Source organism: Boleophthalmus pectinirostris, unplaced genomic scaffold (assembly GCF_026225935.1).
Source record: "Boleophthalmus pectinirostris isolate CB_2022bp ecotype Guang Dong unplaced genomic scaffold, ASM2622593v1 HiC_scaffold_5, whole genome shotgun sequence".
NCBI classification, from domain to species: domain Eukaryota; kingdom Metazoa; phylum Chordata; class Actinopteri; order Gobiiformes; family Gobiidae; genus Boleophthalmus; species Boleophthalmus pectinirostris.
Genome location: NW_026571404.1, coordinates 8,483,567 through 8,507,127, shown reverse-complemented (window position 1 = coordinate 8,507,127; position 23,561 = coordinate 8,483,567). Strand labels below are relative to the sequence as shown.

The 23,561-nt window shown below is 39.5% G+C and overlaps 1 protein-coding gene across 1 annotated transcript in view; it reads left to right on the top strand.

Annotated features, from left to right (window-relative positions):
• LOC110175780 (gamma-aminobutyric acid receptor subunit pi) overlaps positions 1-20,723 on the top strand; it is a 192,009-nt gene extending 171,286 nt beyond the window's left edge. Inside the window, 5 exon segments of the mRNA XM_055162938.1 lie at positions 14,779-14,916; positions 15,248-15,400; positions 18,403-18,593; positions 20,345-20,509; positions 20,511-20,723. Coding sequence (XP_055018913.1) covers positions 14,779-14,916; positions 15,248-15,400; positions 18,403-18,593; positions 20,345-20,509; positions 20,511-20,723 — 860 coding nt within the window.
• The last annotated feature ends 2,838 nt before the right edge of the window (positions 20,724-23,561 follow it).

Genomic DNA, 23,561 nt, shown 5'->3' with positions numbered 1-23,561 from the left:
ACCTCAAAAAGCTGCGCACCTCTGTCTTATTACCTTGTTTTTTGTTAATCGTGCACCAGTTAGATTGAATAGAATGATGAATTGTGCAATAACAGTTTCCTCTCAATTATGTAATGTGTTATTGTTTATTAGGGACACCGTTGGCTGACTGGATGCTGTAGGCGCATGTTGTGTGTTGTAGGAGTTGTATCATCTGTGCATCATTAGATAAAAGCCCTGTGGTGGTTTGAGCCGCTGTAAAACATGGTGTCATTAGACGCATGACCTTGTTCTTTATGATGAAAAACACTACAGTTAATTGACTGCCGCTGTGTACATGAAGAGCCAAAGGACGCCAATTAAAATAAATCAGTCACATAAGAGGGCTTCAAACGGACGGCATGGGAACAACAGTATGGAGCGATGGACAGTGTTATTTCTTTTTTAAGTTTTTATTCAGTTGACTTGCTGTGTACAGTATGTCATGGCTATTACTTACACAATAACAACATGAATTCTCGTGATATTCGAGAGTTCACACACTTACAAGAATAGGTTTTGTACAGCTCCCCCTGCTGCCAAAAGGTGAGACACTGAAGCAAAACAAAATTGTAGTGTAGGCCGTTGTTTTTTGAAAGATTGGATCGTGACTCTCAGGTGGTTCGCAAGAGATTTTTTTGGGTCGCCTTGTCACGATCTGCATGTAGGTCTGCAATGTACAGTTCTGACACATGAAAGAGCGAGTGAGTCAGCAAATATATTATCATCATTCTGGATAAACACTTCATCAGAATTTCCTGTCCTCAGTAGGGCCAGTATTTCCTGCTTATTCCTTTCACTACTACATATATGTGTGAATTGTGATTTTCTGTGCTCACAAAAACGAAGACAAAGCACAGAAACAGACTGAATTTGCAGACTGGAACATGCCACAAAAACGCAGACAGGCCCACTCACCTCATTAGACATGTTGAAATGTTAAAACATGTTTTGTATAATTTCTAATCTTTTTGTAATTATTTTAATGATGATTTTGTTCCAATACTGCTGCTGGTTCAATTGAATGTTGAAAAGAAAAAGAAATGGGCTACATTTAATGTCCAAATAGGCGACTTATGGATCCGTTTACTTCTGTTCAGTTACTGTTTTCATTGTTTAAAACTTGAGTAATACTAATTGTTCAGAGAGACACGATCAGTCAACAATAAAATATCCTCATTAATGTTCAATAATGGTGAAATCCAATGGTCATATCTTTATTTTGTGATTTATGAATAATATCTGTTGACTTGGGTTGCGAAGATTTGTGACTTTTAAAATATGGGTCCCCAGATAAAAAGTTTTAGACACACTGGTTTAGGCCAAACTTGCTCAGAAATGCATGGGATTCTTGTATTTGCTTGGTAGAGTGTTTGTCCACTGATATGAAGGTTGGTGGTTTGAATCCCCCTCTCAACACAAACATCATTGGTTGAGTATTCAGATCCACTGAGACACATGTTGGTGGTGCGATTCTAGCTCTCACAGATGAATGCTGTTGTTGTGTCCTTGGGCAAGGTACTGAACGCGCCCTGCCTCCAGTGTCGGTGTACATACTCTAGTGTGTGAATGGGTGAGTGGTTCCTTGATGGTTCCTTTGAGTGACCATTTACCACATCAGTTCAGATTTCAGTCTTGTCACTAAATGGGAATTTACACCAGGAGCATCAACAGCACATAATGGAGACAGCGCTGCATACACGCATACATACTTTTAAAAGCTTCAGTTTACACCAGAGACAACAAAACTGCTCCTGTGACACGAGCCTCTGTGTATTCTCATGTCTAAACACTAAACTTTTGACATTGCTTATGTATTCATTATTGATTGGATGAATTATGTTTTAAATCACAATATAAAAGTTGACAGCAATAGAGACGATGCTTTGCAGCGATAATGAGCCGTATCTGCGGTGCACGTATGAAGCTACTCACCTTTTAACTTTGTTTGTCTGAACCACACATCTTTTCCTTCAGATGTTGTTCTTGTAGAGTTGCTGTCTGATGTCGTAAAGTGTTTTGTGTTTATCTTTTACAGCTATAAACTTTCTGTAGTCCATCATGAGTCATGCCCCGAGCTCCTGATGTGACGCAGTGTTTAGGCGACTGTAGTGGTTTTAGAGAATGTATTTTGAAAGGCTTTCGGAAGTTTATTTTGACACCACATGCTTATTTCCTGTCTTTCTCTGTTGACGCTGCAAAATTTTAACTCCAACCTGTTTTAAGCAGCGCGCAGCGTCATGACGGTCGCTGGACGCACGTATGACACTGCAGGTGTAAATTGTCCGACAGATTAAAATGGAAAGTCATATGCTGGTCGTGGGCGGTGCTGCTGTGCTTACCGCTGTTACACTTTGGTGTAAATTCGGGGTAATGTTAATGCCCCCGGAATTGTTTACAAAGTGAACAGAATCCTACTTTTTAAACATAACTTCCATATCTAATCACAATACTTAACAAAAAAGGTACTTAATACATTTGTAGATGTTTGATTTCTGCTTTGCACTGTTTGCATACTGGTTGTTAGCAGTGACGTGACATAATTCAGCTCTGGCCTCTGAAAGTTGCGGAAAGTGCTAAGAAATTTGTGGCACTGAATGATTAGGATGCTAAGAAAACGATGATAAAGTCAGGAATAACTTTGGATTCTTTGGATTCTATTGATATGTAAGACGTTATAGATGTGTACATGCGCATAGACCACATTAAAGCTGAGACTAAACTAGGTCTACACCAGAACTAAACCAGGAGTAGAACAGCACCAAACAAAGTATACATTCAGACAAATCTGGGCCCAAACTTGCACCAAATCATGTTAAGTGTTTTAATGCACATTTAACATAATTTATTTTACATTAATTACTTTCTAATTCAGTCTAAATTTGAGCTTCCAAACGTCCAAAAGCTCTGTCTCCAAGTGGATTAGTAGACTGCAGTATGATGTAACCGGAGAGCTGAACCCCCATGACGAAATATTATTTTAGCTACTGTAAAATTACAAAAAAGAGAGAGAAAAGCTCCACTCCTATCCTCTGTCTCTACTGTTCTCTCCGTCTCCCTCTCCGTCTGTTGTGTGCTCTATGACAGCAGCCGGTGCTAAGCTGCGTCTGATCCCTGTCAGGAGCCCACCCGGACCTGTGCGCCAAATAAAACATCTAGCGACCCCTCTGCTCCGAGCACAAAAAAAACCTCACAAAACCGCATCTGGAGGTTAAACTCTGGTGATGGAGAGGATGATGGAGAGACCTTGTGCTCTTTCAGATCCAAGATGAAATTCGAGCTTCATTCACTGGATAAGATTGTCTCACAACATTGTAAAAAAAAGTGATGATTTCAGATGAACGAAGAGGGACTTGCTTCAGGAGATAGTTACCAAGATATGTTACCAAACAGAAAACCTGCCATTGTTAGCCTTGGTTGACTAGAATCCAGAATACAAACTATACCTCAATACAGTCGTCCCTCGGTTCACCTTTCACGGTCTCGCTGTTTTGCAGATTTTTTTTTTTTTTTTTTGTGAAATTTCGCATGCTTTTTTTTACAGCTTATGAAGGCGTATTGCGTATTACGCGCGGGTCAGGACTAAATCAGGTCTGAACCAGGACTAATCTAGGACTTAAGAGAGACAACCCCGAGCAGCCCGTCCCGACAGTGAGTCCTGCTTCAGTTCTGGTTTAGTCCTGGTTTGCTCCTAGTTCAGTCCTGGTTTAGTCCTCCTCTTGAGTCCTGGAATCAGTCCTGGGTTAGTCCTGGTTTAGTCTTGTTTTAGTCCGTGGTGTAGGCAGCACACAATTTTGATATATTCTCAGGAGGGAGAGGTGCTGTGTCTCCAAAAATGGACCTGTACAGGACTCTGCACTCTGCACTGTAGGGCTCCATTACAGAATAAATTAATCTTCGGTTCGTTACATAAAGAAGGAGGAAAATAACAAAAGGACGACAGCAGCAATACGTTTTAAGAAGGAAGCAACTGTCCTGTCTGAGAAAAGAGTATAAAGTGTGTGGTGAGGGGTTTTACAGCCTTAAAACAGATATAATAATTGTAAAATATAAAACTGACTACTTTGCGTACTTCAGGGACCACTGTACTATTTTTTTTACTATACTATGTTTTACTGTACCATTTATTTATTTATTTTTTTACAAAGATGTGAGTCTTGTCACTGGTGATTCAGATGAGCGTGATTGACAGGTGGATTAGCCAATCAGGGAAATGCGTGGTTTGTCCGTATCAAAAATAGACTGTATAAAGAAGTGGACTTAGGGAGTGTGACATGAGCCATGAAATGAACGTGGCATAGTACGGTATCAAAACAAATATGACTGCTTACAATGAAAAAAGGTAAGGTAAAGGTTCATTCTGTCTTCATTTTTAAACTTAGAATCAGCGGTTATTTTTGTCAGATGGGAGCTATTGTTTACTTGCTTTACATCTTTCAGCTGCTTACTGTAGCCTCAGACCTTGATGGACCTCATTTGCAAGACAAGACAACAAACAAGGTCCAACGTGCAAAAGTTGTAACGAGGAAGCGTACACTACCAAGACAGTAGTTGACGTAAGCTTCTCCGACTTCAGATGTGTGAAAAATCCCTCAGTCGTTCAGGTAGAATCGATGGCAAAGGAGAAATTCAATTTGTCAACTGGACAAAGCAGAACTGAAGAAGCAGCTTGGATGAGCTGTGAAACGTATTTGTCCAGTTTTCAAATTGAATTTCTTCTTTGCCTTCTCATCATTTCTGACAAAACCAAGTAAAGCAGCCTACAAGACATGTCACTACACCGTCATGTCACGCTTTTGACGACGGCTGCAGGAAGTAGCCGAAATATCTAAAGCAGGTAAACAAACAATGGATCTATTAAAATAACTGGATAGGATATTGGTGCTTGTAGCTGCCTCGAGTTGACATCGTGCTCACTCACTGGTACTTGAGTGGAAAAAATCTCTCCTGCCCTGAAAGGATTTTGTGTTCACAATGTAATCACAAACTGCTCTTGTTCGGCTGACAGGGCACCTACAACTTTTAAAAAGGTCAGATTTTGTGGCGATTTTTACCTATTTTTAGACCATAAACTAAATTTGAGGTCATAAGCTCAGAATTCTTCAGTTGTTCTCAAAACAGCTTTTTAATCATTAGCTCCGGCTCTACTCTATGCTCTACTCTAGCTCCTCTTGCTCTAATTGGTCAAAGCGATCACATGATATGCTCTCCTTGTGCACACTCGCATGCATGTGCCGGTGGGAGAAAAGAGCACTACTGCGAATGTTCAATGGACAGGGATCCACCGGAAGTACCTCACCGGGCAGCTCGATTACCGTTTTCGGCTGCATATTTCGCTCATCTGGAACATGCAGATGCACCATTGAGCTTGGCCCAGTGACTTGAATGAGCGGCCGATCCCAGGGCTTGAAACAAACCCTCCTCTCTGACTAAAATGAGCTAATTCAAAGATCTAAATTGTTAATCTGAGGTGATCTCATTTTGTTCAAAATGATGAGTGACCAATGAGCTCAGTCATTTCACATGCATCTCTGAAATAAACAAATCCTAGTGCACGATCGTGTTTGGTTCTGGCTCAAGACATGAAGAAGGAATGCTGACGAAAGTAAGTAAGAAAGTAGGGATATAACGATTTCCAAATCTCTTGGTACAATATTATTTATGTATGTATGTCTATATATATATATATATATATATATAACAACAAGATTGACAAGACTTTGGTGTGAATTATTTCCGTCATAATCCCAAGAATTCAAGTAAAAAACATAACTTCAGGTTGTCTGCGCTGAAATGAATCATGGGATATGTAGTTCCTGATGTTTATTAGCTATTGCTACTATAAAACAATTCATTTAAGCTAAGATTTTGTAATTTGATATATTGTGACAGCGCACAATATTATTGTGAGACTTTTGACGATACGATATCACGATATTTCAGTTATTGTTATATCAGTTATACATCCCTAGTGACCAGTATGTGCAGATGTTCCTCTGTATAAAAATTACAGAGAGATATTATGGATTTCCCAACCTTCATGGTAATTTGTTATTAGATTATTGGGGCCACACACGCAGTAATAATCATGCATGTATCTCAGAACGATGCCAAAACATTATAATCCTAAACTAAATAAAATCTATCTATGCCTACCAGAGAATACTTGCCTTTCCTCCAACTTGATTTTAAGTTTAGAGTGTTATAAAATCACATCAACTCAGTCTCTTGACATATTTGACTGCAGCAGGCCTGACCTATCCTTCACCCCAGGATAAAGTTGTACAGTTTTATGCATAGATTCATGTTTTAATGTGATGCCAAAGTGAACACTCTGCTGATGACAGTTGTTTATGGAAGTGGGGCTGTGTAGATCTGTTGATGTAAAATATTTAGTGCGTTCTGACAGCATAAACACGAGATTCCTCTGAGGTCTTGAGCTGTTTCATTCACTGGCGGCATGTGATTATAGAGAGGTATAATGTCAAAACTGAAACCAAGAAATTCAACTATCGATCAAAAAGACAGAGCGTTTTGTTTGTTTTTGTGGAGCGTTTTGTGAAGTCATTTTCTTCTCATTCCCAAAATGTACTGTCCTCCGTGACAGATGAGACAGAGTTGTTGGAAATGTGTTAGTTCAAAGTCAGTTGTTTCAGAAAGTACACAGTTAAATTATGATACATGAGGTAATGGGTTCCAAACTAGATTATTCTTTGTCATTTTCATTGGATTTTATGAGCCAGAAGCACAAGGTTTGACAAAACTTTACAAAGATAAGTGGATCTGGAGCTGTATCCTGTCTCCCTGATTTCACAGGCCATGATTGACAGATGGATTAACCAATCAGAGGTGAAAGAGTCAAAAACAAACCTGGAGATTCACATGTAAAAGACGGGGTAAAAAAATAACAAAGGACTGAAACAGCACAGATTTTTACAGCATCCACAATCTAAGCAACAAACTTTTCCCATTTTTTTCAGACTATAAGTCACTCCGGAGTGTAAGTCGCACCAGCCAAAAAATGAGTAATGAAGAATAAAAATACATATATGAGACAGTTTTTGGGAGAAATGTATTTTATAAAATCAGAGACCAGGAACTGACATTTCATCTTAAAAGGCAAGTTCTAGTAATAACAACAGAACAACAGACTGTTAACGTCACATATGAACAGTTCTTCAGATAAACTATAACATAAACAACAGAACAGAACAAGTTTAACAAACTCTCCATCTCACTCCAAATCACTAAATCCATTAAATTCTTCATCCTCGGTGTCACTCCTGAGCAACTCCACGACCTCTGGAGGTAAACAGAGCAGCACTTCCTCTTCTGCGTAGCTGTTGTCAGACTCAGCATCAGTTCCAGTTAGAATTATTCAGTTTTTTCTGAATCCCGACAGGATGGTTTCAGTGTGACTGAAGTCCAGGCTTTGTTGATCCATCCAGTGACTTCGAGGAAAGCTGCATGGTGCATCCTCCTGCTTACCTCCAAACTTTCTTTCTGCTGCTCGATTACCATTGTTGGCTGCAGATTTCGCTATTTGCAGCTTGTAATCTGCAAAATATGATTGTCTTTTTTGGGAGCATTTGTGTTCAGTCTTCTCAGTCGTCTTTATAAGGTTGATTAAATTTAAAATTTTCAGTGGAACAGAAATAATGGTGCGATCGACTGACATGAATACAGACAGGACAGAGGCTCTTTCTGCAGGAGACATGCACAGTAGAGCCAAGTGACAGTGGTACAGGAGGAACAGGAGCAGCAGATACTGACACACAAGACTAGAGCCCCTCACCGCTGCCAGTGTGAAAATTTTAATATATAATTTGCACCTGAGTATAAGGCACAGGACCAACCAAACCATGAAAAAGGTGTCCAAAAAACTTATTTCAGGTAAAAGGAGTTGTATGTTTTGTCTTGAATTATACGAGAATTTTGGAGAGGAGATGAGTTCTGCATTTGAGTGACACGTGCTACAAATGTGGTTAGATTTCTCTGTTGTTCTGTTCCAGTTCTTTCTGAATTCACAAAGAAAGTAGAAGGCAATGGCTGATGAGGCAAACTTACAATCTGGGCCAAATTATTTTATTGGACCACAATCTGGACACCCCTGAGTTCTTGATTCTCTGTACATGAGGACTCTGGTCATTTTTTTTCTTTCTGGAAGCCAAAACTGTACTACTTTGATTGGATAAAAGTATAAATGCACACACTGCCTTGTCCCAATTTCTGTGTGCATACTTTTGTCTTGGAGGAACAATCGCCTGTTTGTAGTTGTTTTATATGAGGCGTCTATTTTTATAATTTCCTAATGATTTTTTTTTTTTTTTTATGTGTAATCATGTGCAGTTGTTTGTCCCAAGGTTTCTCTGTCTCTGGTTGATGACTTGACGTGAATTGCGCTGCGTCTTGGCCAGGACACTGTTGGTTCTCCTCGTTAAATTAAGGTTAAATAAAATAAAAAAATAAAGCGCCCAGGCTGCGTTCTATTTATACAGCTGTATTTTTTTTATTTTTTTTTTATTTCTGCCTGTCCTTGAGCAAACTGTATTAGTGTGACAGATATATTAGGTAATGCTTTTGTAACTTACTGCAATAACAACATTCAGCAATAGTATTTCCCTTTACTACATAAATCACTTTGGTAACTGTTTGTACTACTACTACTACTACTACTACTACTACTGCCTTTTGTACTACTACTACTACTACTACTACTACTACTACTGCCTTTTGTACTACTACTACTACTACTACTACTACTACTACTACTACTGCCTTTTGTACTACTACTGCTACTACTACTGCCTTTTGTACTACTACTACTACTACTACTACTTGCTACTACTACTACTACTACTACTACTGCCTTTTGTACTACTACTACTACTACTACTACTACTGCTTTTGTACTACTACTACTACTACTACTACTGCCTTTTGTACTACTACTACTACTACTACTACTACTACTGCCTTTTGTACTACTACTGCTACTACTGCCTTTTGTACTACTACTACTACTACTACTACTACTACTGCCTTTTGTACTACTACTACTACTACTACTACTACCTTTTGTACTACTACTACTACTACTACTACTACTACTACTGCCTTTTGTACTACTACTACTACTACTACTACTACTACTACTACTACTACTACTACTACTACTACTACTACTACTTACTACTGCCTTTTGTACTACTACTACTACTTACTACTACTACTACTACTACTACTGCCTTTTGTACTACTACTACTACTACTACTACTACTACTACTACTTTTACTACTACTACTACTACTACTACTACTACTACTACTACTACTACTACTACTACTACTACTACTACTGCCTTTTGTACTACTACTACTACTACTACTACTACTACTACTACTACTACTACTACTACTACTACTGCCTTTTGTACTACTACTACTACTACTACTACTACTACTACTACTACTACTACTTACTACTACTACTACTACTACTACTACTACTGCCTTTTGTACTACTACTGCCTTTTGTACTACTACTACTACTACTACTACTACTACTACTACTACTGCTACTACTACTACTACTACTACTACTACTACTACTGCCTTTTACTACTACTACTACTACTACTACTACTACTACTACTACTACTGCCTTTTGTACTACTACTACTACTACTACTATCTACTAGTTAGCCCTGTTAGCAGCACATTACATACGTCATGACCAAATAGCAGCGATTGGTTAAATGAAAAAAAAAAGTATCCGCCTACCGTCAAGCGAACGAATTCTAACACTGCGAGGTCAGACGGTTTCTACGAAGTGAAACCAGCTGATGAATCAGGCTATGTGAAAAATCCTTTATTACAGAAAGTTGACTTTTATGTGATCTTCTCTCTTCAAAAACATATCTGGAGTTGTGTTTTGTTTCATTCACACATGTTTGAGAGAAGAATTTAGCCTAAATTTGCAGTTTGTGTGTTAAATGTGTGAATGAAACAAAACACAACTCCAGGTCTGTGTTATAACAGAGATCAGAAAGTAGTGTGATATGGGCCCTTTAAGATGATTATAGGTCCACTTTAGTCCCTCGTGTTGTCCTGATTTAGCCAATATTCATTTACAGTAGTAGTCCTGGTTTAGTTCTGGTCCAGTCCTGATTTGGTCCCTCCTTAAGTCCTGGTTTAGACCCCGTTTAGACCGTGCATAACCCTGGTTAGTCTGAAATACAGTAGCTGTTTTGTCCATGTTTTATCCTATACTAGTGCTGTTTTGTACGTATGCAATTAAGATATTTCAGTAATAAGTGTAAAATATTATGTCTGAAAACTTCGAGGGGTCCCTGAACTAGCCTATTAAATGATCAAAGTCCCCTCTGTTGGTTGGCTGCCCCGGGCTCAGTGTGGACACAGCCCCTCTCTGTATGGGGTTAACAGGGATTAGCAAATTATAGAGCGTTTGAGCAGATTACAGAGGTGTAGCTCCGCTCTTACATTTCACACAGTGTGCTTCCCTGGTTCTCTTGCTCCCCCTGCAGGTCACTCATGTAAATACACCAGGAGGCTCTGTTAATGCACATTCATACGCATTTTTAACAAGAGAGAAGAGAAGCTCGACTCTTTTTATCTGATGATTTAAGATGCAGTTACTCAAGTAAAAGTAACTGTAAGGTTTTATGTAAGTGCTTGTAAAAAGAACTACTACTACCTCTACTACTACTACTACTACGACTACTACTACGACTACTTCTACCACTACCTGCTATGCCTGTTTGTTACTCCTCCTAATACTACTATCACTACTACTTCTACTCCTGTTACTCTTTGTACTACTCCTACTATTACCACTGATACTCCTACTACTGCTACTACTCTTCTACTACTACTATACTACTACTAGTTCTACTACTACTTTTGCTGCTACTACTTACTAGCTACTCCTACTACTACTACTGCCACTACTACTACTACTACTACTACTAACTACTACTACTACTACTACTACTACTACTACTACTACTACTACTACTACTACTACTGCTACTGCTACTACTACTACTACTACTACTACGCTACTAGCTACTACTACTACTACGCTACTACTGCTACTACTACTGCTACTACTACTACTGCTACTGCTGCTTCTGCTACTACTACTACTACTACTACTACTACTACTACTACTACTACGCTACTACTACTACTACTACTACTACTACTACTACTACTACTACAGCAGTAAGTACTACTACTACTGCTGCTACTGCTCCTTCTGCTACTACTACTACTACTACTACTACTACTACTACTACTACTACTACTACTACTACTACTACTACTACTGCTACTACTACTACTACTACTACTACTACTACTACTACTACTACTACTACTACTACTACTACTACTACTACTGCTACTACTACTACTACTACTACTGCTACTACTGCTACTACTACTACTACTACTACTACTACTACTACTACTACTACTGCTACTACTACTACTACTACTGCTACTACTACTCTACTACTACTACTACTACTGCTCCTCCTGCTCCTGCTACTACTACTACTGAAGTGTTATAATAAAGTGTTTTTATTACTTTACTACTTTAAAAAGTCTCACAAAAATGTAATTTCTCAAGTGAAGTTTCAAAATTCAAAAAGGCAATATTAGGAAAACCTTCTTCTGAAATTACTTGGAAAAGAAAAGGCCAGAGTGTTTCTTCTGGGTGGAAACGCTGGCTCTGTGTATCTAACCATATTAAATTTGCATGGCTCCTTCCTCTGGTCTTATTTGGGTTATGGCCTCTCTCTGGGGCCTGGTGCTCTGTGCATGATTAGTCTGTTGTGCTACAGTCGGGCTTTGCAATGGAGATTTTGCCTCTGTTTTCTGTGTGATACACTTTCGCTCTCTGAAGTTTATTTTATTTACTGTTGGTGGTGTCAGACGTTGGTAGCATCTAGTTGAGTAAAACGTTTTTTAAAGGGTTCACATTACACTATTTTCTAATCCATGTCCAATGCTGTTTTTTCACCACAAACGTGTCTGGAGTTGTTTGGTTTAATTCACACAAAGTTCGTCTCTCAAACTGAAAACCCTTGTACCACCTTGTGATACATGAAGTGCCCCATTGTCAGTGTTGGGAAGGTGACTTTTAAAATGTAATCCCCTACAGATTACAGATTACAAACCCCAAAATGTGGTTTGTAACATAATCCATTAAATTACTGAAGGTGAGTAATGTAATCTGAATACTCTGGATTACTTGATTTGCTGTAGAGAAGCAAAGACGAGGAAATCATAACATAAGAAGTTTTGTCTGATAAAAGAAAATAAAAAGCCCAGACTTTACTGAACCAAATTAAAAATATTATTGATAGAAGAAGAGGAGACACGTCCACACAGCATGATTTAGTCCTATCATGTTAAATCCTGTTTTAGTCCTGGTTTAGTCCTGTTTTAGACCTGGTTTAGATCTAGTTTAGCTCTAGTTTAGACCTGGTTTTAGTCCTAGTTTAGTCCTGGTTTAGACCTGGTTTATTTCTGGTTTAGTTCTGGTTTTAGTCCTGGTTTAGACCTGGTTTTAGTCCTGGTTTAGTCCTGGTTTAGACCTGGTTTAGACCTGGTTTAGACCTGGTTTAGACCGAGTTTAGATCTAGTTTAGACCTGGTTTTAATCCTGGTTTAGTCCTGGTTTAGACCTGGTTTAGATCTAATTTAGCTCTAGTTTAGACCTGGTTTTAGTCCTAGTTTAATCCTGGTTTAGACCTGGTTTATTCCTGGTTTAGTCCTGGTTTTAGTCCTGGTTTAGACCTGGTTTTAGTCCTGGTTTAGACCTGGTTTAGACCTGGTTTTAGTCCTGGTTTAGACCTGGTTTATTCCTGGTTTAGTCCTGGTTTCGACCTGTTTTAGACTTGGTTTAGACCTGGTTTAGACCTGTTTTAGATCTAGTTTAGACCTGGTTTTAATCCTGGTTTAGTCCTGGTTTAGACCTGGTTTAGATCTAATTTAGACCTGGTTTAGTTTCCAGCAATGAGTGGAATTACCAAAAAAAAAAAAAAAAAAAAAAAAAAAAAAGGGGGTGGATATAACCCAAAATGTGAAAACAGGAAAATACTGCTGTGTAATCCATTTATTTCAGCAAAGTAACTGTAATCCAATTACCACTCACTGAAACAGTAACTGTAACCGAATACAGTTACTCAGAATTTGTACTCTGATTACGTAACTCCGGTACATGTAATCTGTTACTCCCCAACACTGCCCACTGTGTTTTTAAAATCCACACACCTTCACTAGAATCATTTGGATAATTTCAGTCCTGGACTTGTTGAAAAGGGTAAAAGGTGTGTGAATAAAACTAAACACTCTGAGAATGTTTTTGAGGAGGGGACAGTATTGTAACATGCCTTAAAGCTCAGAAGAGTCACATTTGTGTAATATGGGACCTTTAACCAGAACTTGACCATGTCTAAACCGAAATAAAAGACATCTCCTCCTTTTTGATCACAAATTCTCTATTGCAGGGGTTTTCAAACTGGGTGAATATAAGTCTCCCCTTAGAGTAGATAAAGACAGTCGAGCACCTCCCCCTTTCCCAAACTCCTTTCCACCTGCCCTCCCCCGCACAGACCTTTGAAGTAAATGCATCTTTTGTGTTCCTGGAAATGATGAGTTTCAAAAACAACTGATGGTATATTTTTTTAATACTGTATTGTCATTTTTTTTTTTTTTTTTAAGTGCATTCATAAACAATTTTTGCAACTTCATGCAGGGCAAAGTGAGGCAACTTTATCATTACTGAACATCAGTAGGACACCAGGTCTAAACCAGGACTAAACCAGGTCTAAACCAGGTCTAAACCAGGACTAACCACTAAGACTAGGTCACCAAACCAGGACTACACCAGGTCTAAACCAGGACTAAACCAGGACTACACCCAGGAGACTACACCAGGTCTAAACCAGGAACTAAACCAGGTCTAAACCAGGACTAACCAGGACTACACAGGACTACCAGGTCTAAAACCAGGACTAAACCAGGACTACACCAGGACTACACCAGGTCTAAACCAGGACTAAACCAGGACTAGGACTACACCAGGTCTAAACCAGAACCAGGTCTAACACCAGGACTACACCAGGTCTAAACCAGGACTATCTAAACCAGGACTACACCAGGTCTAAACCACTACAGAACTACACCAGGTCTAAACCAGAACTACACCAGGTCTACCAGTAAACCTACAAACCAGGTCTAAACCAGGACTACACCAGGTCTAAACCAGGGACTCTAAACCAGGACTACACCAGGTCTAAACCAGTCTAAACAGGAACTACACCAGGTCTAAACCAGAACCAGGTCTAAACCAGGACTACACCAGGTCTAAACCAGGACTACACCAGGTCTAAACCAGGACTACACCAGGTCTAAACCAGGACTACACCAGGTCCAAACCATACACCAGGTCTAAACCAGGACTAAACCAGGACTACACCAGGTCTAAACCAGGACTAAAACAGGACTCAACCAGGACTAGACCAGGTCTAATCTTGGACTTAAGGGAGAGAGACCCTACGAAGCAGGATGTCACGATCAGGCGATGGATGCACTTACTCCCATGTGGCGCTGAGCTCTGTGACGGTCCTTTCACCTGCGGTCACCCGACACTCAGTCCTGAACTGAACATACTGACCTTCATTCATATGTCAAATAGCTTATATTGACCTATTTTGTGTTTTTACAGGGGGCTACAACATAAACGATGTGATGTTCTACTGGACCAGAGGGAACGAGTCTGTGAGTGGGCTGGACTCTCTGCAGCTGGCTCAGTACACTGTGGAAGACCACTACACCTCTGTGTCTGAGGCCATTTACGAGACAGGCAAGTCACATGCAACTATAATATTTGTCTTTTTAATATAATGATGCTACACAGTATGTATTAGCTATGTAGCAAATATCCAAATTGTGGGTATTTTCATGGTATACTTAAAGCTTTTCAGCAGGAGATATTTTTGCTTTGCCTGGAATTTTCCACATTATGCCTTCAATTTATTCCATTACACGTTTTTATCGCTAAAAACGTAACTGAACCCTCCACCAAAAGTTTCAGTATTGGAGATCTTACCATGTGGTATATTTGATATTAGATTGTCATTAAATTGCTAATAATTAATAAATGACACTCACTTTCTTGCTCTTTCTTGTTCCAGGGCATTACCCGAAGCTGGTGTTCCACTTCGAGCTGAAGAGGAGCATCCTGTACTTCATCCTGGAGACTTATGTGCCCTCCAGCCTGCTGGTGGTGCTGTCCTGGGTCTCCTTCTGGATCTCGCTCTCCTCTGTCCCGGCACGCATCTGTATAGGTAAAAAAACAAACTATAATACAAGCGACAATCAAGGCCTTTACATGATACACTAAATGAACTTTTTGAAGTTTTGTGCATGCTATAGTATTATTTCTATAAAACATTTTATTAAAGTTTTAAGTAATTTTTATTATTATTATTATTATTTTTTTATCTCTATAGAGCTTTTTGCAGATAGTTACAAAGTCTTACAGAGAGAAGACACGTGGAAATCAAATAAGGCATTCATTCTAATCTTAAATAAAGTAGGAATCTTGGCAGTCTCAGAACATTTCTATAGCACTTTTCTACCTTCGAGGCATCCATCCATTCATTTTCTTCAGCTTATCCGGGGCTGGGTCTAAGCAGGGACTTCCAGACTTCCTTCACCCCAAGCACTTCTTGCAACTCCTATGGGGGGACTTCAAGGCGTCCCCAGACCAGCCAAGAGACATAATCCCTCCAGCGTGTCCTGGGTCTTCCCCAGGGCCTCCTCCTGGTGGGACATCCCTGATACACCTCTCGAGGGAGGCGAACAAGACCCCAAGATTCTTGAACTCTTCCACTTGAGGCAGGGACTCTCCACGCACCCGGAGAGGTCAAGACACCTTTTTCCGGCCTTTTTCCACCTTAGAGGTTCTCAAAGCATTAGCTCAATTTTAACAGTTTACAGTGGTCCAAAGTTATTTCTCACTTATCTTATGCATCCTAATTACTCACTGCATTCAGTTTATATGCACTTTACACAACTCTCGGAAAAAGCTAACAACAACTTGCATATTAAAGCACACTTCCTGATTATCGGACATTAAAAGGCTTCATAATTAGATGCAAACAGTACACAGTGGACTTATTTTGACCTCAAAAGCTGCTTATACAATATATCTATACTGGGGCAAGACAAAGTGTGTTCAAATACATGGGAAAAATTGGCTACAGTCTCTTGAAGTTGTTTCTAAAGTTTGAAAGTGGCAGAAGTTCAAAAAGAGGGACCTTTGATGCTTTGTTTGGAGATGCTAAAATGTTTGGAATAAGCACACAGGCAGGCTGCAGAGAAATGGTGTTACTTCATTACATTGCTCATTAAATCAAGTGAATCTGCACCAGGATCTGTGGAGTGTGCGCTGCTGAGTGATAATGACTCTGTGAGCTAATGCTTATGTCTCCTCACATTTGAGTTTTTATGGAGCAGAGAAAGCAGAGCAGAGATACAGGCACTATCATCTCTGCAGGAAAATGCATAAAGAGAAGTGACCCAATATCTGCAGTCTACAGTCAAACTAACTTCTATTCCCAAGTTGTGCCCTGTGTGTATAAAAATATACATATGTATATATGAATAAATACATAGAGCAAAGGTGTTGTTTGGTGGTCAGCGATAATTTGTTTGCAAGTATCGATTTAATCCATGTTAACAAAGTTTTATAGATCAAAACATTTCAACTTCTATCCAGAGTTGTTAATAAAGATTTGTGAAAAAGTATATGTTTCTGCTACTGCCTCTTAACCTGGTTCACACCACACTGATGTGCAGTAGAGGTGCACGGATGGGGGTCACAGCCGCGGACTCTGCAGGTAAACCATGGTTAAACCGCGGGTCGGGGGATGACATGACGAAAAATTATATTTTAATAAAATTTGGGCAGGTGGCGGTTTTACTCTGCTTTCCTTTCTTTCAATGTACACTGAGAAATCAAACTTAAAACCACATGGCACAGACACTGCATAGACTATTAGAGCTGAAAAAACTCACTCCTTGTGCCCTAATGTGGTCAACTTCCGTCAGACCTAAAAAGGACATGGTGAAATATGTTTGTATATAATAATAATTGTGTTCTTTCTGTGACAGAGGGGTGTTCTGCTGATGATGAGTCTGTTCTGTGCTTCTATCATGTTGGAGATGGTTCATGTTAAACTTTTCTGAGATTATTGATTGATTCTGCAGGTCATACGCATAGATCATGTATATGAATGGATATACAGTATATCCTCGCCTCCTAGTGTTGTGGTGGTGAATTACTTTTTGGCACATAAACCTCGACGCAGATCCATACATCAAAAATGACAAGGCGACAAGGCAGTGTGCGTTGAGTTGATGCAGAACTATACTTCGCACTTTACTACTCGAATAAAAAACTCGGAACTCTGCGATCAATCGATGGGTGGCAGACGAGTGCGGTTTTGAAACCTGGTCAAAAAAGCGTGGGTATAAATGGACAGTGGATGGATGATGAGTTTTGTGATGCAGTTGCAGATGAAAAAATATCCCATCCGCACATCTCTAATTTATCAATCTGACTCTTACTGAAAGTGTTCAGAAACATGTCATGACGACTAAGCTAAAAAAATGTAACTTCTGTTGCATCCAGTTGAGAGAAATCTTCCCTGTCTACAAATGCACAAAGCTCTTTCCTTGTGCACATTTTTTCACAAACAAAATAGTCCGCAATGATGCTAAACAGACTGAAGAACGTGAGTCTGCGGTTTGGGCTTCACCTTTGGCTTCTGAACAAACCCACAATGCTGCTCTGTCATTAGTCCACCCACAGAGTTGTGGTGTGTGGTACAGTGGGTGCACTCCAAGATGGACTCTCAAGAGCTTGTGAACTCACAAATATCTCTAGAATCTATCTCATTGTGCAAGGTTAACTATCTCTTACTTAAATTTCCCCAATTTCCATATTTGAAGAATATAATTAATGGTTATAGTAAAATGGACTATGTGCTCATGACTTGTTTGTACTGTGTGGGGTATCATTAGCTGGGATGATTACAGAAACTATATATTATTTCTAACTGTATTAATGATGTGAAAAAAATAGTAAATTTTAAATAGTTTTTGCAGTCCAAATGTTTTCCTCACTTTCCTAACACATTCACCGCAATGAGTTAAAAAGTGCTCACAATTTCAAAGCCCAGAGCGGAGTTTTGCAACAAGAACTAGCATGCAAACAGATAAAATGTAAACACTGTGATCTGGAACCTGAAACATCCTTCCCATGTGTTTGTCTCCGTTTTAGGCGTGACCACAGTGCTGACCATGACCACCCTGATGATGGGCGCCCGCACCTCTCTGCCCAACGCAAACTGCTTCATAAAGGCCATAGACGTGTACCTGGGCATCTGCTTCAGCTTCATCTTCGGTGCTCTGATCGAGTACGCCGTGGCCCACTTCTGCACCCTCACCAGCACCGACTCCCACATGCTCATGGTAAGACATTATGTAAGTAACCAATATCATCTATGCAGTCTTAGGGGAACAAGTAAAGTCTTTGGGGTAATCTGAGTAAATATCATCTACAGGAGCATGTAAAAATAAGTGAGGGGAGATATTGGATTCATAACTTGGAACAAACAACGGAAATTAATATTACAATCGCCATAACGGTTTGTCAAAGCCTGATCCTGTCAGATCTCAACAATAGTTTACCACCGAGTGTGGAGTGAATGAATAATGCTCTGTAAAGCGTCTTTGAGTGTCCAGAAAAACACAATTTAAAACTAATGTATTGCTAATATTATTATTGTTGCTTTTAAAGATCAAAATGGTTTCATAATTCAGTTATTTCTCATGTAGTAAGACTATTGATAATTTGCAGTTACATCATGCTGGGGGTGTTCTAGCTCTGTGGTGAAATATTCAGCAGTTACCATGGAGACACAATGTGCACATTAGCAAACAATGTCAAAAACGTTTCAAGAAATTGATTTAATTTTGAAACTCCTAAACAGGAGCATGAACACTCATATAGATCACAGGCTGAATCCATTTTGTATTTTTTATTGAACTTAAAACTTTTTTGACTTTTGACTTTGCTAATGTGTGTTTAAGCAGCTTGGATGAGCTGCGAAACATATTCAACCAAATCAACTTTTGTCCAGTTGACAAAGTGAATTTCTCCTTTTGCCAGGAGCTATCAGACGTTGTCATGGCGATACAGTACACACAATTGGATGACTGAGGGATTGCACATATATTCTGATAAAAAAACACATCAAGGATCTCGAACTTCCGGTCATCGAGCAGTGCAAACGGGGAAGGATTTTCGAAAAAGTGAGCATCAAACCGCCATGTTTGTTTTCCCAGTGTGATGCGTCTAGTGACAAAGCCAGTCTTTTCAAGTCTTTTGAACCATATCCCTTTTGTTCCTGATTCTGATATTGTCATATTTTAGTTTTGGGATTCGGACATCATAATTGTGTGGTTGTTGGATCCTAACAGCGGAAAATGGCAAAACACATAAATACAAAAGGGAATCAGATCTGTGTGACTGCAACTCCGTTCAAACTGTTTCCCTTCCCAGCGGAATTAAAAAATAGTGAAAGGTGAAGGCGATCGGCAGGATTGATTCACGGGAAGGACAAAAAAGGAAACCTTTGACTGCCTAAATCATCCCGAGTTTGCAGAGAACATTTTGTATGTGGAGCAACGACAAAGAAAAATCCTGTTTGTTAAGCGAGAGGTGCAGAAGACAAACAGACTGAGCTCGCACTTTCTTGTTCTTTTGGTTTTACAGCAACATTAAGTCTTGGTCGCTTTGCAGTGGAAGTTGTTTCTTGGCGAACAGCTGGTGCGTTTTGCTTTGGTGTTGACTTTTTAAATTCATAACCAAGGTTGAGCGAAGGATCAGGATTTTGCTTTGATGGCACTAAAATGAAAACTAAAAAACTAAAATATGACAATATCAGAACCAGAAACAAAAGTGATACGCTTCAAAAGACTTGAAAAGATCGGCTTTGTCAATAGACGCATCCCACTGGGAAAACAAACATGGCAGTTTGATGCTCACTTTTTCAAAAATCCTTCCCAGTATGTATTGCGCAATGACCGGAAGTCCGGGATTCTTGATGCGTCTATTCCACCATAGACATACATGTAGAACACCCCCACTGCAAACTATCAATAAAGTGTTACCAAAATATCTTTCACTAACACCTGGTTTCCTGCTTTTGCGTCCACAGTACAGCCACCACCTCCACGACCTGGACGACGAGATCAACGGCATCGTCACCACCATCTCCAGCCACGCCGCCGCCGCCAACCGCGCCAAGAGACGGGCCAAGGAGCAACCCGCCGCGCCCGCCACCACCCCCGCCTCCACCGAACTGACAGTCACCCCCTCCTCCCCCCTCCGGCAGCGAGCCCAAGCCCGAGCCGGCCCCGCCCGAACACACCCACTGGTGCATCACCGCCCTGGCGACCCTGCGCAAACTCCTCCGCTCCATAAAGTGCTGCACCGTGGAAAACCCCCATCACATAGACAACTACTCCCGAATCACGTTCCCTCTCTCGTTCGTCATAGTCAACCTGCTCTACTGGACATACTACCTGTATTTTTAGCAGTTCCCCGGCTTCTCCACAAGGGGGCGCTGCTGTTTGTAGAGCCGCAGTGTATTTTGCTGTATGTATGTACAGTAAGTGTTCTTCAGGTGTGGGTGGAGACGTGTGTGGACAGTTACGGTCTTACATAATCAGCACATCATAAACTAAACTTGCTCTAATATACTCATGTACAGACACTTTTGCCAGGATGATATTGTTGAGGTTTTAGTTTTTATTTTATTGGAGGGGAGTCCAAAAAACACAACACATTAGTAAAACACAATACAATACAATACAATATGAACAAATGGAAAAAAATAAATAAAAAATTGAACAAACTGAAAAATAAAAATACAAACTAAAAACATAAAAAAGGAGTTTTGAGATATGGATACAAAGACGATTCACTTAGTTTTTGGACTAAAAGTCGCTCCGGAGTCACAACAGCCAAAAAATGCATAATGAAGAAGAAAAAAAACATATATAAATTGCACTGGACTATACAGTAAGTTGCATTTTTGGATGGGAATTTATCTAAAATTTATAAGAATATGTGTCTGGGATGTAAACCTAAACTATGAACAGTTCTTCAGATAACTATAGTATAAAAAAACACAATAGAACAAGTTTACCGAACTCTCCATCTCACTCCAAATCACTAAATCCATTGATTCTTCATTCTCGTGTCACTTCTGAGCAACTCCACCAATTCTAGCTAAATCTATCTTTTAGCCCGCAATTAACTTTATTGTTTTCTTCATTGCAGTTCAAGTATCATCCACTTTCCACCAGTCCCTCACAAGTTTCTCGCTCACTCCAAACTTTTTTTTCTGCTGTTCGATTACTGTTTTCGGCTGAATATTTTGCTACTTACAGCAGGACAGCATCTCTTTCTGCAGTCGCAACTGAGTGGAAGTCGCAGGAAACACCCAACCATGAAAAAAAGTACAACTTATAGTCTGAGAAATACAGTAAATGAATCAAAAGTTAAAGTTCTTAAGCGTGTGGGTAATCTATTCCAATCTGAAGGAGCTTTATAATGAAATGATCTGCATCCAGGTTCTTTGCAGATTTGGAGAACAGAAAAAGTGAGACAGTGGGTGCCTCTAAGTGAATGTGACGATCTTTCTGGGACTAAATATTGATGTAGATAATGGGGACAGTTAAGAGTAAACAAATATAAACTATTTGTTGAATCCAATTACTCATCGTCTATTATATGGTTGTAGCCAGTTGAGTTTAAGTTCAGGGTCCCGAGATATTTGATAGTTTCAGTTTTAATCACCCTGTACCCATCACTGAACTGAATGTGAAGGTTAGGGGAATGGATTAAATAGTGGTGAGTTCCAAAAAGTAAACAAGTTTTATAAAATCAAGCTGTGACTGGTTTTGAAGCCAGGAAAGATCTGAACTAGAAGTATAAATTACATCAGCATATATATTTCTTGAACAGTTTCAAATTACTTGAGGAAGATCATTGATGAAAACTGAAAATAAAAGTGAGCCAAAGATGCAGCCTTGAGGCACACCTTTATCTATTATGCATTTGTCTAACTGAGCACCAAGTGAAACAACAAACTGACGTCTATGATGAAGGTTTAAGTTAAACCACAAAATGGCTTCAGTGTAAAGTTTGTCTAGGAGCAAGTAATAACCAACTACATCGAAAGCTTTGGACGGTCAAGAAATACAGATCTGACGCACTGATTACAAACAAAAGACGAGAATACATCATTAGTAAATTTTAGCTGTAGTTTAGTTGTAGTAGAAAAACCAAAGCGAAGGCCAGATTGAAAAGGGGATAGAATATTACATGTTATTGAAATAATTATATAACTGATGGAAAATATGTTTTTAAAAATATTTTAGCGACTGCCCAAAGAATAGAAATAGGTTGACAGTTACTCATATCAATAGGTTGGAGGAGTAACTCTTCCTGTTTTCCAGATGGAAGCAAATGTAGATGTTTTAGAGACAGATTAAAAAGATAAGCTAAAGGAAACATTAAAACATGTGCAATTTTGAGAATTTTTGCCTCTAGAGCATCAGAGCCAGCGCTGCAGTTTGTCTTTAATTCTAATATTCTATGATCCCTATTGGTGATACTTTTGAAAAGAAGAAAAAGGGACCAGAGAGAAATTCATGAACTGGGCCCTCGGACACAGTATAGGGATTTAAATTGACAGTGCTTCACTTTTCAGAGTTTATGTTTGATTCTTGCATGGATGCGTAATATTGTTGTGCTCCAGGGCAAGACACGTCAACTACATGAAGTTTAGTAAAAACTCAGGGACACTGCAAAGAAAAACTTGGTCAAAATTTAAGATACAAACACTTAAATCTACCAGAAAATGACTTAAAAGTAGTGAAATTATCTGTCAATGCAGCAAGTTATCTTAAAATAAATCACCTCTAGACTAGAATTAAGCATCTCAGAACTAGTAAGTATATAATAAATCTGAAAACAGGATGAATAACCTGATATAAGTTTTAAAATCTTTGCACTGGAGGGTACTCGGTGTAAAATCCTGCCAAATCACCGTTCAGCTGCTTTGGAAATTGTATTAGATCAATTCTTACTCAAACACATTTGCTCGGGGCAGCCTTGGAGCAGGTCTGTTTTATGTGGGCTCCTTCAGTGGAGCTGTGTTTCCACATCCCGAGAGATCAGTGCCGTGTTGGGAGCTAGTATCCTCCAGGGTCCACTTCGAACCCTCCAACAGGAAGGTACGGGTCACTTGGAGACATTTGTGGCCTGTACCCATCTGCTCCAAAGCGAACCAATGGAAATGAGGCTTTAGAGTAGTTGACAAAAGCACCACGCCGCGATCTTCAGACAGCAATTTGTGACTTAAG